This window comes from Pseudopipra pipra, chromosome 22 (assembly GCF_036250125.1).
Source record: "Pseudopipra pipra isolate bDixPip1 chromosome 22, bDixPip1.hap1, whole genome shotgun sequence".
NCBI lineage: Eukaryota > Metazoa > Chordata > Aves > Passeriformes > Pipridae > Pseudopipra > Pseudopipra pipra.
In genome coordinates this window covers 6,957,287-6,975,273 of record NC_087570.1, presented here as the reverse complement: position 1 = coordinate 6,975,273, position 17,987 = coordinate 6,957,287, and the positions used below count along the sequence as shown (strand labels likewise).

The window sequence follows — 17,987 nt, the reverse complement described above, 5'->3', positions numbered from 1 at the left end:
AGTGGGCAGCAGCTGGAGCAGGGTTCTATGGAGGGCACAGGCAAGGAGCAGGCTCCTGGCCTGCCTGTGTGACAGGGTGACAGGCAGGAAGGTTCCTCTACAGGCTGACGTAGAAAGGCCAGAGTAGACCTCACATTGGGGAACAGTTTCTCCATGAATGCTCAAACTGGGGCTTTTCTCAAGACTGGAATCCACCCTACCCTGGTCAATGGATGTATTCCAGAGGCTTCTTGCTGTGCTTCAAGAGAGAAAACACATCCTATTGAGGCCCCAGGAGCCAGGCCAGCTGTAAAATCACTCTGTGACACAGCTCCTACCCTGCTGCTTCAGGTGTTGGACTCATGGCATTCCCAGTGAGGGAGTAAAATGAAGGAACACAGGCAAGAAACAGGGAAACTGCAGAAAATCAGGACTGCTCCCAGCCCGAAGCACCTGGATGAGGAGATGGATCCCAGGGAGCTGCTGCCTTCCCACTGCAGGGCAAGAGCAGATGAGAGCTGAAGCTCCCAGCTGGCTGGACACACCTCACACATGTTATACCTGCTTCCTGACCTGCCTTTGAGGGGGGATTAACGTGACGAATTAATAACACACATTCCCTCTGATAAAGACAGGGAGCATCTGGTTCCTTTGGGAACCCCCCATTTCACTGGGTACTTAACTTTCCCAGCCTCATGCAGAGCAAAGGGTTGGACACACAGTCCTGGAACTACTGTCCTAAGCACTGGGCCACAGTTTTGGGTGTCCACATCCCAGTCTTTCCTGAAGATTGCAACCCAAATTCAAGGGAAGAGCTCCTTCAGCATTCCAAGCCCAGAAAGCATCAAGATTTTAACCAAATCCATCCTTTTCCAATCAGACTTCTGCAAAACCTGGATTGAATGGAGTCAGAGTTCTGTTTTATGGCTCTGGGCAATGCCTAAACATGAGCAATGAATCAGATGACTCATGGGGGAAAGATAAAGGTTCATACGTAAACACCAAAAACCTCTCAAATCTGTTGCCCTGGGATATTTCCTGTTACAACAATAGCTTGGTAACTGTGGAACTTAACGTTTGCCCCCGAGCAAACTTGTTTCACTCTGGATCTTTTTGGCATGTCAAGACATGGGAGAATTGGGAAAAAAAAAACCAAATGGATTAAAAATTAAACCACCCTGTCACTGCCTTTTCTGGGTGCTGGGGTGAGCGGATAGTCACAAAAAATAGGTTTCTAACTCCTTCCCTCCTTCCCCAAGTTCATGTAAACACTGCCAGGCAATTAAAAAGTTGTTTTGGTTCCTGTTGTTTTGGTTCCAGTCCTTTTACCCAGGGAGGCAGTTTGTTTCCAGCTTGGAGCTCAGTGGTTTAGTCCCCATGGTGTAACAGAGTCCTCAGACTCTTGCTAAAATGCCTCCAGCAGCCTGAAACCTTCCCCAATTCCCCTGCAGCCAGGGCTGGTGGCACAAGCACAGGCCAAATCTGCAACGTTTCTCATGAACAATACAATCCTTAATCTCTTTTTGTTTAAAGGAATGAAACACCTGTAATATGGTAGAAATACTGATGGTCACTTGGCCATTGCAGCCAAGAGCCTGGTATTTGCCATAACTCCTGAATTTGTTACTTAAAAGTGTAATTTAGTCCATATATTGCAGAGATCCAAAATATCCACTCACTTTTAAATTAGAATTTACTACAGGCTCACCCAGCAAAGAAGCTTGAACTTCTCTGAGCATCTCTTCACAAAAACTGCTTCACAACAGAAATACCAACTTCATCAACTATTTCAATTAATGATCACCCAGTAGAACCATCTGGTTACGAGGATTGTGCCAGAGCCCTCAATTTTCTCCTCAAATATCCCAGCTGTCTTTAACTGCCAATCCTGCAGGTTTCCCCACCTGCCATCCCATTCCATGTAACATTTTCAAAGCTTTAAATCAGAGAAATTCAGGTCAGATGAAGAGGCCTGCACCAGTCTGGAGCACAAAAGAGGAGTGTAAATACTCCCTTTTCCCTGTTGAGATTAAAATTGGGATTTTAGAGACCCACATAATGCATCCACTGTCTGTGAGAAATTCCCCAAATCCCACACATATGTTTTGGATAGTGGAAAATGAGGTACTGCCATCAACATCTGGAACCACAATTTAGGAAGACGTTGTGTAACTTTCCCCATGACTGAAACAGCTGAAGAAAACGAAGCCAAGCTGTTCCCAGCCAGGGTCAAAGACAAGGCAGAGATTAATCCTTTTCTGCTCCCAGAAAAGCCCTCCTGAGGTCTGTGTTCAGCTCTATCAGCTAAAGAACTGCCAGTGGAAATAAGACACTCAAGAAAGGAAAATTAGTCACTAAAACGTCATTAAAAGGTTCTTTTATTCCATCTGTAAAAAAGATACACAGAGCTCAATGAAGGGATCATTGGGTGAAATTATCTGACTTGCACTTGGCAGGGACACCTTCCACTATCCCAGGTTGCTCCAAACCCCATCCAACCTGGCCTTGGGCACTTCCATCTGGCTGCCACCAAAAAGCCTTGTTTCTGAAGGAGGAATAAAACCACACAAAAAGAGGGAAACACTGTCATGGCTCAAAAGAATTCAAGTTAAAAGTTGCTGGTTGATTCAGACATCCCCCAGGCCATGAGGAACCAGGCTCCTCCCCACCCTCCACCTCCTCTATTATTAAGCTGCATATTTTAAACAAAAACTTGAATACTTTTCACCTATTATGGCAAAGGCTCTAAGATCTCCTCAGTCATAGGGAGCTTTTTTTACTATCAAAGCACAGATTCAATATTCCCAGATATTGTTCCCTGTGCTTTGCTGAACCCTCTGCTCCGAGCTGGAGGCTTGAGCTCACTGACAACATTCCCAAAATCACAACCATCATACACAAGTGAACTGTCAAGTTTTTCTCCAGATAAGTTCATTTTTAAAATCCTATTCAGGCACCTGGGTTGAAACAGTGTTGAATACCCAACAGCACCTTCTCAGTAATTATCAACCACACAGATTAAAAATTTCATACAGAACGTTAATAAACAATGGAAGCATCCAAAATCCTGAATTACCCATCAAACCTACACAAAAATACAGAATAATCCAGAGATCCCTGCACTCCTACACCAGCCCCCTCCACACTGGGAATTTTAAATTAGCTGAATTAATTTTCCACAGCTTTGTTACGCCCCACGTTTGCTGAATTCATCACCAAAACTATCTTTATCGTGTCAGCTGGGATATAGAGATAGGGTTGTCATGGCTGGGTGTCCCAGAGTGACAGAGACCACGTTTGGCACTGAATTCCAAAGAGGAGCCTCAAATACTTCAGTGATGCTCACACCTCTCATCCAGCACCAGAGGACGTAGTCTCAAGCTGCTGCAGGGGAGGTTCAGGGTGGACATCAGGAGGAATTTCTTCATGGAAAGGGGGATTAAACTCTGGAAGAGGCTGCCAGGGGCAGTGGTGGAGTCCCCATCCCTGGAGGTGCCCAGGGAAGGACTGGCCGTGGCACTCAGGGCTCTGGGCTGGGGACAGGGCGGGGATGGGCCGAAGGTTGGACTCGATGATCCTGAGGGTCTTTTCCAGCCTCAGTGATTCTGTGATTCTATAAAATAGGGTTGTTAAAAAGTCTGCACACAACAGAGCAGAAGTGGCTGAAAACTAAACTGGGTGGGATTTAGCCTCATTCCAAAGGTGTGGCTGCCCAGGATGGATCCAGGTACAGCCACAGACCGACTGTTCATACACTGTGACTGGTCTGTGCTGCAGGAGAACCCAGGACTGGCCTGGCTGTGTTTGGGGGTGTCCCCGAGGAACACCCAGCCAAGGACAGGACAGTCACTGGGAGTGAGAGGCGAAGGAATGAACAAAAACGGGATTTTGGGGGAGAATTGGGGAACACAGAAGCAGGACACGACTCCCTCAGTTCCTCGGTGGAGGCAGCAACAGGCAGTGTGACAGTGTTACCCTGGAAACTGCTCTGCCCAGCTCCTGCCCTCCCAGTGCCAACTGCGTTGCCATGGAAACCCGTGTCACCGCCGATGTGGAACAAAGGATGGGAAACTGCAGCCAGAAGTCCCCTTCTCCCACCCTCCCTCCGCACACGACAGGCGAGGCACGCCTGGAACGTGAGGCAGAGAGGGGTTTGCCTCCCTCGGAGCCAGAAACCTCTCAAAAATACCTGCCCCATAAGTCAGTTTGGGTCTGTTGCCATCCCAGTGCATCTCATGGTGCTCCTGCCCTGGTTTTATTCACCAGACAAGTAAATCAGGACAGCAGATGTGCAGCTCCCTCCAGCAATACGTGCAAAAGGATCTGCAAAGCCACCAAGAGGTAAACTTAATAAAGATCAACCCCTTGATTAGGATTTTGGGAGAGTTTACCCTCCTGTGGTCCTGGAAACTTCCCCACACGTTCCCATGGGGAGTAATATCTGCTGTGTCCCCTCAGAAAGGATGAGCTCTTTTGGTTTAGGCAGATAATGAGATCATCCACGGCTCCACTGGATCAGATTAAACATGGATAATGCTCTGAATCCTCCTGCTTTAGAGACGACTGTGAGATGAAGAGGATGAGGAGGAAATTGCCCCATGAGCACTTTATTCCACCTTTGCCCAGTAAAGGATTTTCACAGAGCTGCTGCTGAGCTCCTGGCCACTGTCCCATCCCACTGTCATGTGGGATACACTGGGCACGAATGGATCCTGCTTCTGAACTTCCACCAAAGTCCCCCAAAATCTCCTCTTGGCTTCCATATTCCTCACTTGACTCTCGTGTTCTGGTGCTCAGCTTCCAACAGAGCACTTGTGTCAGTCATGGGAACACTTATCTGAGCTCATTAAAGCACTTAATTAAGATGCATTGATTCTGCCTCACCTCCAGCTTCTGCTTGGTGTCAGCTCCCAGAAGGTCTCACTGCAGATCTCCAGGTAGGAGGCTCTCCTGGGGAACTCGGCACTTCCAGCACACTGCAAACACAGGGAGGATTTGGGGTGAGGTTCTCCCAGCACAGGCACCCACGGAGCTGCTCCTGCAGCCGGGTGCCCACTGCCCTGCGGAGATCCCTGCCAGCATTTCCCAGGTGGAGCCACTCGACACATCCTGCAAGGGATCTTTTGCCTTAAACACCTCAGGTCCACCAGTCAGCAGGGACGAGGATGCAGCTGCTCTGCCTGTGTACAGGGCTCAGCTTTAGGGCAAGAGGCAGCACACCCCAAACCCCGTCCCCGTTTGTGCCCCCCTGTGCCATCCACACTCACTCCTTGGGGTGTGACACCCAACAAAGCCTTTCTGGTAAAACCCTCTCAACGGGATCTCTCTCCAGCCACCTGGATGCTCTCGAGGATGTGTTCAATCCCTCTGGAATGATCCCCTTCTGTGAGGAAGGATCCACGACCCCTGTGTGGTGAATGACTTCCCGCTGGCCGTAGGCAAAGATGGTGCCATTGTAGCCCTTGGTGGCACCCTGGAAATGGGGCAAACCAAATAAGATAGCCATCCATCCTTTGCCTAACTGGGAATACATCACCCAGACTCCATCCCACCTCCTGAAAGGTATTTTAAAAGAAGAGCTGGAAGTAAACATCAAACAACTGCCTGATCTTCGCTTGCCACCAGAGTATAATTATTAAGAAATTAGCATATAAATCAATGTTTTTCTCTCAAAACTGGAAATCTTGAAGCAATGCAGGTGTTGCAAAGCAGTTGACAACACTTAGAAAACCAGAATGTTTTTATGATAGGGCATAAAAATCTTATGAAACCCAGAGTGACAATAAGAACTGTGGTTGGTTGTGGAGGTCCAAAGGGATGATCTTTAGCTTTGAATGACTTTCTCTTAGCAAGCTGCTCACTGTCACTTCTTCCTATTTCAGAGAAGCATGGTAGGAACAGAAAATACTTGCATTTCTTAAGGTTTAAATAAAAAAATGAACCCATTAATCTAATAATCTGCTGTGTCAAACTCTGCTTGTTCTCACAATCAGGAACTTCTATCTTAAAGCCATCATGAGCCATCTAGTCCATGTTTCTTCTTCTAACAAAATTGGGTTTTTGAGGGAGGTTGGGCTTTTTTTGCTCAACTGGTTCTTTCTCATCCCGGCTGTTTTCCATGCTGAGGTGTTAACAAGGAAATAAAAAGATCCCCTCTCATTTTGTCAATCTAAGCCAGGCTGAGGTTCCCCATCTTCTCTAAGGTTTCTCTCACTTGACAGTAAAAATGTCCATAAAATCATCAGGAGTCTTGTTTGTCCCCTTTCTTCTCTAGGGCCTGTTCATGAGAACCTCTGCCCTGGAGCCAGGCTGGGAGAGCTGGGGGGGTTCACCTGGAGAAGAGAAGGCTCCAGGGAGACCTGAGAGTCCCTTCCAGGGCCTAAAGGGGCTCCAGGAGAGCTGGAGAGGGACTGGGGACAAGGGATGGAGGGACAGGACAAGGGAATGGCTTCCCGCTGCCAGAGGGCAGGGTCAGATGGGACACTGGGAAGGAATTCCTGGCTGGGAGGGTGGGCAGGCCCTGGCACAGGTTGCCCAGAGAAGCTGTGGCTGCCCCATCCCTGGGAGTGTCCAAGGCCAGGCTGGACAGGGCTTGGAGCAACCTGGGACAGTGAAAGGTGTCCCTAACCATGGAAGGGAATGAGATGATCTTTAGGGTCCCTTCCAACCCAAACCATTTTGGGATTCTACGATATAAACATCCACCTAAACCAATTCAATGTAATTCTCTTCTTGGTGTTCCTGCTGGATGCTAAAAATGGTTTTTTTCTTCCCAGAGGAGGACGCTGCTTGCCCTCCTCTGCACCCCAGGGTTGCAGCTAAACCTCTTGAAGTAGCAGACAGGGCTGTTTCTGTCCATAAGTCACAGAATCCCAGAATGGTTTGGGTTGGAAGGGACCTTAAAGCTCATCTCATTCCATGCCCTGCCATGGCCAGGGACACCTTCTGGTGTGGGGAAGGTCCAGGGGATCCTGTTCCACTTAGGGATCAGCTGTCCACCTACAGCTCCTCAGCCCACACCCCCAGCCACGTGTCCACAGAACCCTTCCTGAGCTGGAAGGGACCCACAAGGAGCATCCAGTCCAGCCTCTGGCCCTGCACAGACACCCCAACAATCCCACCCTGTCCCTGAGAGCTTTGTCCAAACCCTCCTGGAGCTCTGGCAGCCTTGGTGCTGTGCCCACTGCCCTGGGGAGCCTGGGCAGTGCCAACCAACCTCTGGGGAGAGGAGCAATCACTCCTTTTTCTGATATCCAACCTAACCCTCCCTGGCACAGCTCCAGCCGTTCCTTGGATCCTGTCACTGGGCACAGAGAGCAGAGATTGGTGCTGCCCATTGTGAGGAAGCTGCAGACCCTGATGAGCTCTGCCCTCAGTCTCCTTTTCTCCAGGCTGAACAAACCCAGTGCCCTCAGCCACTTCTCGTATGGCTTCCCCTCAAGGCCCTTCACCATCTCTGTAGCCTCCTTTGGACACTCTCTAATGGCTTAATATCTCTGTGGTGCCCAAAACTGCCCCCAGTGCTGGGTGTATGGTGTTTGCCTAGGTGCCCACTCACCTGCAGGAGTGGGTTGGTGATGTCGCTGTAGCTGTGCCCGGTGCTGTGGTTGGTGCTGTGCTCAGTGCTGCTCTTGCTCTGTGCTGTGCCCAGTTCTGTGCTTGGTGCTGTGCTCCTGACTGAATGCCCCGTTGAAGGTGAGCTCTCTGGGGGCTCTCCGGGGCCGTGGGGTTCGGAGGAGGCACCAGCCCTGTGCTGCCCACGCTGACGATCGTCCAGCACCCCCAGGGCTGCCTCCTGCTCGCTCAGGGCCCAGCAGTGAACAGCCACCTTCACCACCCCCCGGCCAGCGCCCCACTCACCCCACACACCAGGGTCACCCCACACACCAGGGTCACCCCACACACCCGGGTCACCCTACACACCACAGTCAGCCACACACACCCGGGTCACCCCACACACCAGGGTCACCCCACACATCTGGGTCACCCCACACACACCCCCAGGTCAGCCCCACACACCTGGCTCACCTTACAAAAACCCAGATCAGCCACACATAACCCAGGTCACCCCCCCACCAGGTCAGCCCCACATACCTGGGTCAGCCCAACACCCTCTTCATCCCCACACACCCGGGACACCCCACATACCCCGATCAGCCCCCCCCCGGATCGATCATTCCCACACACCCGGACCAGCCCCTCACGGTGAGGTCAGTCCGGTTCCCTCCACACTCCCGGTTTGGCCCCACAAGCGCTGGCTCGGCCGGGCTGGGGAGCACCGGTGGGCGGGGGAGGGTTGGGGCAACCCAAAGGCGGGGTCTGCTCCCCTCGGTGGGTGGGAGCGCTCCCCCCTCGCTGGGGACATGCAGGGGAAGAAGGTCCCCCGAGCCGGGGGGCTGGGGGAGAAGGGGAGAGCATGGAGGGAAAGAGCTGGGGAGGGATGGAGGGAAAGGGGGAAACTGGCAACAAACGTGAGAGGGGACTAGGGCAGGTGAGGAAGGGAAATCTGAGGGGGTCTGTGAGGGGAAACCCCGAGGGCAGGAAACCCTGGGGCAACTTTTGGGAGCCGGGACAAACCGAAGGGGGGTTGAGCGAGGGAAAATGAGATGCCGGTGCCGGGCAGGTCCGAGGGACCGCAGGGGACTCCGAGGGGGTCTGGTGGGCTGAGGGTCCCGAGGGGTGAGGGAAGTGCAAGGGCACACGTGCACGTGTGCAAGGGGGACATGAGGGTGTCCCCGCGTGTGACAGGGGTGGGCACGAGGGCAGGCGTGCAAGGGGGGGTGCACGGGGGCACATGTAAGGGGGGCACAAGGGCACTCGTGCGAGGGGAGGTGCACGAGGACACGTGTGCACGACACAGCGCACAGGGGCACCCCTGTGTGGGATCCCTGTGTGGGATCCGTGTGTGGGATCCGAGCGTGTGGTGGCACCGGTCCCCGGCTGTGCCAGTGCACGGGTGTGGCCCCCGCGAGGGCGAGAACCCGCGTGTGCCACCACAAGTGCGTGTGAGTGCACGACTGCAGCAGTGCGTGAGGCTGCAAGGGCGCCAGGGGCTGAGCTCGCACGCCTGTGGAAGTGCAAGTGCGCGGGCACACGGGGTGTGACAGCACGGGCACAAACACCCGCTGCAGCCGTGCCAGCGTGCGGGTGCATCACGCGAGTGTGCGGGGCTGCGAGTGCACGGGTGTGAGCTCCCGAGGGGGCACACGCGTGGGCACACGGGCGTGCGACACCGCGCAGCGCGGGCTGAGTGTGAGCAGCCAGCAGAGCCCCGTCCGGATGCACAAGAGCCGTTTATTGCCGGACAGCGCGCAGCCCGCGGGAGGCAGGGATGGATAAGGCAGATGGCAGCGAGTTAAAGCTCGGGGGGCCGGGGGGCAGCCGTGCACGGGGAGAGGGGGCCGGGCCTACCCTCGCTCATGCTGCACCCCGATGGGGGCAGAGGGGGCCCAGGCGGACTCCCCCCCGCAGGCGCCGGCCCCGCCGCCGGGGTCCCGCTCCTCGTAGCCGGGGTTGCGGTGGCCGGGGGCCAGGCGGCAGAAGCAGCCCCCCGGCGCCCCCGAGTAGTGAGCCAAGAGGGCGGCCACGCTGGCGAACTCGGCGTTGGAGTGCTGCCGTCGGCACCGGAGCGGGAGAGAGGGCAGAGGGGAGAGGTGAGCCCCCCGTGAGGGCCGTGCAGGGATGCCCACGAGCCCGTGTGCCCATGTGGCTCTGCACCCCTGGACTGAATGTACCCCACACCAAATACCTCTGTACCCGTGCACAAGCACACTCCACCCCAAACACAGACCTGTGCCTGTGCAGCAGATATCCACAGACCCTGGACATCCCCCGTGATTGTGCAGCAGGTACCCACAGACCCAAGGCACCCATGTCCTGGGCACATGAGTCGAACAGAGCCGTGCACCCCCTGCCCCTGTGCACGTGTATACTGGTGTACCTGTGCCCCGTGTGTGCACACAGCTGCCCCTGTGCACTGATACACCCACAGACCAAAGGCCTGTAGGGCTGTGAGTCAGACACACCCATACACCTGTGCACCACATACCATGCACAGATGTACTCGGGCACCCACGAATTGGATGTATTTACACACCAAAGTGTGGATACACAGGTGCACCCACACCTGTGGGTACCTGTGTGCCTTGCACAGATGCACCTGTGCCCCAATGCACCCACAAAACAATGTGCCCATGCCCTGACACCCCTGTGCACCCCACACAGGTGCCCTTGAGCACTGATGCCCTTACACCCACGTGCATCCCTGCACCAGGGCACCAGTTCATCATGGACAGATGGACCAAATGCACTTGCATGGGGCATCAAATGCATGGACACACCAGTGCATCCATGTCCCGACTGTATCCATGTCCCAATGTGCCAGTGCATCCATGCACAGGTGCACCGACACACCAGGGCATCCATGCACTAATGCATCCAGTGCTTGTTCACACCAGTGTATCCGTGCACAGACACACCCAAGGCACTCACACACCGGTGCATCCATGTCCTGATGCACCAACACACCAGTGCATCAGTGCACAAATGCACCAAAGGCACTTATAGCCCCAGGGCATCCCTGCACGGGTGGTCTCAATGCATCTACACGGTGTGTCAAATGCACATATATACCAGTGCATCCAAATGCCAACACACCAATGAATCCATGCACAGGCACACCAGATGCTTGTACACACTGGTGCATCCATGCACAGGGGCACCCAGTGCCCTCATACACTCCTTCCGTGCATCCATGCTCCACTGCAGCCGTGCACAGACGCACCAATACCCCAGGGCACCAATGCACAGACGCAGAAAATGCCCTTTTACCCCAGTGCACCCCCACAAGACACATCACGTGCACTTACCCAGGTGCGACCCTGCACTGCTGCAGCCCCGCAGCAAACACACTCGTGCACCCAACCCACCCTCACCCCCGGCTCACCTCCACGCAGAACCTGCCCTGGTGTGTCCTGAGGAGGCCGTAGGACACGACGCCGCAGGGCGCCCGCACCCACAGGCACCAGCGCTTGGGCAGCCCGGGCTCGGGGCGCAGCAGGAAGGCTCCGGGCACGTCCCGCCGGAGCAGCGCGACCCCCGCGTCCCTGGGGACGGGGCGGCGGGTGGGCACAGGGGGTGGGCAGAGGGGGTGGGCACAGGGGTGGGCACAGGGGGTGGGCACAGGGGTGGGCACAGGGGGTGGCACAGGGGGTGGGCACAGGGGGTGGACACGGGGGGTGGGCACGGGGGGTGGACACGGGGGGTGGGCACAGGGGGTGGGCACGGGGGGTGGGCACAGGGGGTGGGCACAGGGGGTGGGCGCAGGGGGTGGGCACAGGGGGTGGACACGGGGGGTGGGCACAGGGGGTGGACACGGGGGGTGGGCACAGGGGGTGGGCGCAGGGGGCGAGGGGCGGCCCCCGCGCACTCACCTGGCGATGCCGGCGAAGGCCCACACGCTCTCGGCCAGGACGCTCTCGTTCTCGGGCAGGAGGGCCAAGCTCCGCGCGCCTTTGCTCTCCCATCCCGCCGCCGCTGCGGGAGCCCGTTAGTCCCCTCTTTGCCCCCAGAGCCCCCCGACACCGGGGCCGCGGGTGCCCCCCTGCCTCGGTTTCCCTGTGCCACTCACCGGCGTCGCGGGGCGGCTGGTGGAGCTGCCCCTCGGCCCCGCAGTCCCGGTAGGCCCCCGAGCGCAGCACTTTGCTGCGGATGGCTTTCTTGCGCACCAGCACCGGGGAGCAGTAGGGGTTCCCCGGGCGCCAGGAGCCGGCTCTGCCCTCTGCCTCCGGCCGCCGGTCCTGGGGAGGGGATGGAGGGGCTGTGAGAGGGGCTGGGGGCTCTGGCCGTGGGGAATGGCGTGTGGAACACCGTGCGGGAAAAAAAGGCCGTGGAAGAAACGCCAACACCGAAAAGGCGACGCCGAAGGTGCGACATCAAAGACGTGACACCAAAAAAGCAACACGAAAAAAGCAACAAAGATGCTGCGCCGAAAAAGCTACACCAAAAATATGACGCCAAAAAATGCAACGCCAAAAACGCGACGCCGAAAATGAGGCAAAGATGTTACACCAAAGAAGCGGCACCAAAAATGTGACACCAAAAAATGCGACACCAAAAATGTGACACCAAAAATGCTACACCAAAACGCCATGAAGAAAAAAATGCTATGGGGAAAAATGCTGTGGACAAACTGCAACACCAAAAAGGCTGTGGAAAACACCATACAGGAGAAAATGTTGTGGAAAACACCATACAGAAAAAACGCTGTGCAAAACACTGTGCCTCAAAAATGCTGTGGAAAAAAACACAATAAAAAGCTGTGCAAAGCACCATGCAGAAAAATGCTGTGCAAAAAAAATGCAACATGAAAAAAGCTGTGGAAAACACCATGCAGAGAAATGCTGTGCAAAAACTGCAACAAAATGCAACACCGAAGATGAGACACCAAAAATGCTGTGCAAAACACCATGAAAAAACAGAGTGTGCAAAAAAAAAGCCATGTGAAAGACATTGGAAAAAATGCAGTGCAAAAAATGCTATAAAAAAAAAATGCAGTCAGAAATGCCACGCAAAAAACACCCTGCAAAAATCATCCAGCAAAAAATGCCGTGCAACAAAATGAGGTGTCAAAAAAAAGTGCAAGAAAGTGATGTGCAAACCATGATGTGCAGAAAAAATGCTGTGCAAAACACCATGGAAAAATACCATGCAAAAACCACCATGGAAAAGATGCCACGCAAAAAAAGGTCCCGCAAAACATGCCATGCAAACAAACCACCATGCAAAGGATGCTGTGCAAAAAAACCCCAACAATGCAAAAAGGACTGTGAAAAACCCCCACTGTGCAAAAATGCTCTGCAAGAAATGTCACAGCAAGACAGCCATGCAAATCACCATGAAAGAATGCCATGTAAAAAAGTTATATGAAAGAATTCCGTGTAAAAAAAATTATGCGGAAACACTCAGTGAAAAAAAAAGTGCAGTGTGAAAATACCAGGGGGGAAATGCCGTGCAAAAGTGATGTGAAAAAAAAATTGCTATGCAAAAAAAAAATTGCCGTGCAAACACGCCCGATGCCAAATTCCAGGCAGGAAAAGGCTGTCAAGGAAAAAAAACATCTAAAACAGAAGGTGAGGACGGGCTGTGCAGGGCGGACCCTGCAAATTGCACCGGGCAAAAATGTGTCCTTCAAAACGCGTGGAGCGCTGCACTCGCACCACCGTGCAGAGGGGACACGCGAGAAAATGCCGTGTTAAATCGGGCTGTTTGATGACGTGCTGAAAAGGCCAGGCAAGAGCTGCCCGGGAAAACGTGGGGCAAAATAAAAAAGCTCTGCCAAAAGCATCGTGCTGTTGTGAAAGACATGAGGTGATTCTCTGCTGGGCCATCTCTGTGATGGCCCTGGTGGGTCCCTCCCAGCCCAGAACATCCTGTGAAACGCCGGGCAAAGGAAAGGCCATGCGAGACACCGTGCAAACGTCGGGCTGTGCAAAAGCACGTGTAAGAAAACACTGCAAAAATCCCACTCGTGAGAGCCCCCGTGGAGCAGTCCCCGGGGAAGGGGCCGTGGGCACCCACCCCTGTGCCCAGCGAGCCGAGGCCGGCGGGCGCGGGCAGGCGCCGGAACGACACCAGGGCGTTGACGTTGCGAGTCACCTCGTCGGGGTTGAGGGGCTCCCGCAGCACCCCCGGCCCCGGGGGCTCCCCCTCGCCCGCCTGCTCCTCGGGGTGCGCCAGGAGGTGGCAGAGCTGGAAGCAGCGGCAGAGCAGGAGGTGCAGGGTCTGGACCTGGGGGAGGCGAAAGACACTGCGTGCAAATCTTAAAAATAATGATAATTGTGGGGGGGGGTTAGGGGGATGGGGGGGTTGGGCCGCCACCTCTCCCGGGAGCCCCACGAAGAGGTGGCAGAAGAGGGTGCTGGGGGGGCTGTGGGGGTTGCGGGCCACGAAGGCGAACTGGCGGTCGGCGAGGCAGCACGTGCTGTACAGGATCCGGCGGAGAGCGTGGGCCATCAGCAGGGTCTGGGGGACCAGAGGGGGGTCAGGGGGACCCAGCACCCCTGGGGGAGTCCTCCCAGTGTCACCTCTATTTGCCCAGAAGTTTGCAACCCAACTTAGAAAAGCAAAGCAGGTTTGCAAGCGAAAAGCTCAGAGAGGTGCAGCCCCCCTGGGGCACCTTTCCGGCAGCACCCAGAACCCAAGAGCCTCCCCAGCACCCTTGACCACCTCCAGCACCTCTGACCCCCCCTTCCAGCATCCCTGAGCCCCCCAGTACACCTGACCCACCCCACAGCACCCCACAGTGGCCCCTCCCCAATACACCTGACCCCCTTCCCCCCAAACACCTCTAACCTCCCTTCCCAGCACCTCAGCACCCCTGACCCCCTATCCAGCACCTCTAACCCCCATTCCCAGCAACTCTGACCCCCATCCCCAGTACCCATGACACCCCCCAGCACCCCTGACCCTCCCCAGCACCCCTGAACCCCCTCCCCAGCACCCACGACCCCCTCATCACCCCTGACCCTCCCTACCATCACTGACCCCCCCCAGCCCCTACCTCCCCGTCAGCGCCGTAGACCTTCAAACCCTGCAAACTGAACCTCAGCACCACCAACCTCCTCCTGGGACAGTCCTGTCCGGGGGACATGTGGCACTGGGGGGGCCGGGCTGTGGCACCCGGGGGGTCCCCCCCATGATTCGGGGTCCCCCCATTTCCCAGCGAGGGGGAGCAGTGGTGGATGCCCCACCTTCAGTGCCCGCAGCTGCTCCTCCAGCCGCCCCCCCTGCTGCTGCAGGTCCAGCTCCTCCACCACGAAGGAACCCACGTACTGGGGGGGCAAAACCCACCCGTGTCAGCAACAACCCCCTGATGCTGCAATTGCTGCCCCCCAAGGCAACCAGCCCCCCCTGAGACGATGTTTTGGGGGATCACGGGGATGTAGCTGCACTCAAACCCCATCTTGGGGTTTGTTTCCCCCCCCCCATGGGTAAGTCACCTCTGCCGGCTTGGTGACACCCCGGGCTCGCTGCTGGGGGGCCGCAGGGTCCGGCCCCCGCCCATTGGACGGCTTCTTCTTCATGGCAGTGGGGTTTTGGGGGTGAAGGCTGGATCAGGATGGGGTTAAGCAGCTCTGGTGCCACATGTGAATTATCCGGAGCCCCCCGGGGCGGTGGTGCTGGAGCACTCGGTGGGAGCCTGGATGTGGTCCCTGGTCACCGTCCCTGCGAGGAGGGAGGGGACAGACACAACCTGCCCCCACTGTCCCCTGTTTCCAGTCCCTGCACGGAGTTCCCCAAGTCCTGACGCCAATGCAGATGTCCCCAGGTCCTGTCCCCATCACAAGGGTTCTTCCATACTGGCCCAAACAAAAGGGTCCCGAAGTCCTGACCACAATCCCAACGTGAGGATCCTGCATCCCAGACCCAACACAAGGGTCCCCGTGTCCCAGCCCCCTGTGGCCTGTCCCTCTGTGACCCCAGGTGCCATGCAGGGCTCCCCACAGCCTGACCCCGACCCCAAGACAAAGGTCCCCGTGTTCCAACCCTGACACCACAGTCCCAGTGTCCTGATCCCAAGTGCAATGTCAATGTCCCCCTGTCCTGCCCCTGAGTTCCACGCGAGGGTCCCATAGCAGGATGCAGGCAGTCCCTGCGTCCTGACCCCGAGGGCAATGTGAGGAGCCCCAGATCCCAACCCCAAATGTGATGGATGCAGTCCCCACATTCCTCCCCCAAAAGAACCCCAAGAGATCCCTGCATCCCGAGTACACAGTCCGGACCAAGGGAGTTGCACGTGCAGCCTCACATCCCAAAATGCAGCAAGATTTTTTTAAGGTTCCCACCCCATCCTGCCCCTCTCCCAGCGCTCCATCCCCTGTCCCCGCTGTCCCTGCATTCCGAGACCCCGTGGCTGTCCTTCAGGGGTGATCCCCAAAACATCAGCGATGGGGGCAGCAGGTTTGGGGGTGCTTTTTCGGCCAGAGCACCCACCAAGGGATGCGCCCGGCCCCTCTCCAGACACCCCAAGGGGGTTTGTGCTTCGCAGCCCTCGGCCGGGCTGAGACCGGCGCAACTCGTGTCACGGAGACGCGGCCGCCTGGGTGCAAACACACAAGGGGAGTCCGGCTGCACCAGGAGCACCTAGTGAGGTGTGGGGGGGTCCCTCCGGTGCCGCCACCCGCGTTACAAGCTCAGGTTTGCCCCTCTCATTCCAGCGCAATTTGGGGGGTCTCCCCCCTCCCCCAGCCAATCCGCGGACAGGCAGCCCCCAAGCCCCGCCCCGCTTTTCCCACGCTTCATTCCTCAATGGAGCCCCCGGCCCACCGGCCACCCTGGGGGGCCCCAAGGGAGGGATGCTGACCCCAAAATTTGGGGTGCGCGTGAGCGTGTGCGTGCCAGCGGACACCGAGCATCCCCCGGGACCCCCATCCCGCCGGGCCCCCTCCCGGCTCACGGGCAGCTCTCGCTTGGATGGCTCCGGAGAAACGCAGGTGAAAAATTCCCGGTGCTGCGGGTCCTGGCCTCCGCTGGTTGTTTTCCCTTTGCCGGTGGCTCCTCCGGCAGCTCCCGCCGTGGCGCAGGGATGCTCGACCCGTTGGCGTCAGGCCCTCGCCGCCAGCCAGGCCCCGGCGAGCCCGAGCCCACGGAGCCCACGCCGGGCACGGGGCAGGCAGCGAACTCCCATTTCCTGCCTCCGATCTGCCCGCGATGAATCACCGCAATTTTCCTCCCCGGTTCTCTCCGTTTCTTGGAAGCGACGGCGAGCAGGAGCGCTCGCTCCGGCTTTTTGGAAAACGCGGCTGCGGCTGATTTTCTCTCTCCCTTTCCCCCCTCTCCTCCAGCGTGCCCGGCGGAGCAGCGATTTCTAGCCCTGACACGCACACACGTGGTCGCTCGCTCGCTCGCCACCCCTGCCCTGATGCTCAGACCCTTTTCACCCCAATTTCTACATTCGTTGGGGAGTTTTGCCCACTGCTGCCTGCTTTTGCCATAAAAAAATAAAGAGGGATGGCTCCGACCTCGCTGCAAAGCACCCACGTAACCCAGAGCCTCTTCTGGCCGGCTGAGGCGAAGCTGCTTCCAGCCCCAGGGATGCACTTGGCTCCTGGACTGGGAAAGCAGCAGTCTGGGGAGGTGATGGGGTCTAACGCCCTGGGATGCATCCAAAAATCCCTGTCTCGTGCCCCAGTGATCCCAAGGGTGCAAGGAAAAGCGTCCAACCAGTGGCATTCAAACCTTGGGTCACAGCCAGCACCAGCTGCTTCAAGACACCGTGAGATGTGCTGGCAGAGCCACCGGAACAATCGATAGCGTAGAAACGGGGGAAAAATGGAAAAAACAGGACAGATGGGGCTGAAGAAATAACATAACGGAGCCCAGTCTGGCCAGGAAGCGGAGACTGGAGGAGAGCGAGCGGCGGAGGCAGCATGAACCTCCCTGGATGTGCTTGCTGTGTTGGTAATGAAGGTTTTCCAGCTCAATCCCAGTCACAGCTCCTGGGAAGCAGGGATCAATCCTTTGGATTAAATACAACCAGCTCTGTGGCTTTCGGCTTTGGCTCAGTGTGCAGAAATCACCTAATTCAAACCACAGCCAAAGAATCTGGTGATGATCAAGGGAGCCAATGGCTCCACTCAAAGTTTGAGGTGCACTTGCTCAGGTGTGAGAAACAGGTGTCATCCAGAGCAGTGGTTTTTTTAAAAAAAACATCTGTGGCGTTGTTGGTGTTGGAATGTTACTGGGAAGAGGGAGGTGGCAAAATGCCCAGTGGTTGAGTGAGGACTCCTCATCCCCATAAATATCCTACCACTGAGAGAAGTTTCTCAGATTTGACTCACTGCAATGCCAACAAACCCCTGCTTTCAGCACAAGTAGCCCCAGGAACGAGCCATTAACTAATGTCTCTAATTGCTTTACATCCCTGTGGATTATTCTTTGATTGGAGCTTTCACTCTCTCTTTCCCATCAGCTGTGACTTTTAGCCTGCTGTTTGCACCCTCCTTACA

General features: G+C 56.1%; 1 protein-coding gene and 1 long non-coding RNA gene across 7 annotated transcripts; both read right to left on the bottom strand.

Annotated features, from left to right (window-relative positions):
• Positions 1 to 2,340: 2,340 nt before the first annotated feature.
• LOC135425949 (uncharacterized) lies at positions 2,341 to 5,442 on the bottom strand. Of its 2 annotated transcripts, none has more exons than XR_010435801.1 (4): positions 5,316 to 5,442; positions 4,864 to 4,955; positions 3,328 to 4,776; positions 2,341 to 2,524 (listed from the first exon to the last, which is right to left on the bottom strand). It is a non-coding gene; the product is annotated as an uncharacterized LOC135425949 (long non-coding RNA). The 2 variants fall into 2 exon arrangements; XR_010435802.1 differs by having other exon boundaries at positions 3,328 to 4,302.
• Positions 5,443 to 9,253: 3,811 nt separating this feature from the next.
• On the bottom strand, positions 9,254 to 17,037 carry SH2D5 (SH2 domain containing 5). 5 transcript variants are annotated; one of them, XM_064678788.1, is made up of 10 exons: positions 16,436 to 17,037; positions 14,979 to 15,392; positions 14,730 to 14,810; positions 14,540 to 14,614; positions 13,858 to 14,001; positions 13,558 to 13,786; positions 11,609 to 11,777; positions 11,412 to 11,514; positions 10,925 to 11,084; positions 9,254 to 9,590 (listed from the first exon to the last, which is right to left on the bottom strand). In XM_064678788.1, the coding sequence occupies exons 2-10, from the start codon at positions 15,060 to 15,062 to the stop codon at positions 9,397 to 9,399; spliced, it is 1,239 nt and encodes a 412-aa protein (XP_064534858.1). In that variant the 5' UTR covers positions 15,063 to 15,392; positions 16,436 to 17,037; the 3' UTR covers positions 9,254 to 9,396. The 5 variants fall into 5 exon arrangements, with proteins under 5 accessions (XP_064534858.1, XP_064534856.1, XP_064534855.1 ...); XM_064678786.1 differs by having other exon boundaries at positions 14,979 to 15,204; XM_064678785.1 differs by having other exon boundaries at positions 14,979 to 17,037.
• Between the last annotated feature and the right edge of the window lie 950 nt (positions 17,038 to 17,987).

Coding starts and splice junctions, on each gene's coding strand:
- SH2D5 (XM_064678785.1), bottom strand. CDS start 15,062: ATGAAGAAGAAGCCGTCCAATGGGCGGGGGCCGGACCCTGCGGCCCCC. Junction 14,615..14,729: donor AGCAGCTGCGGGCACTGAAG/GTGGGGCATCCA, acceptor TCCCCCGGACAG/GACTGTCCCAGGAGGAGGTT. Junction 14,002..14,539: donor TCTACGGCGCTGACGGGGAG/GTAGGGGCTGGG, acceptor CTGGTCCCCCAG/ACCCTGCTGATGGCCCACGC.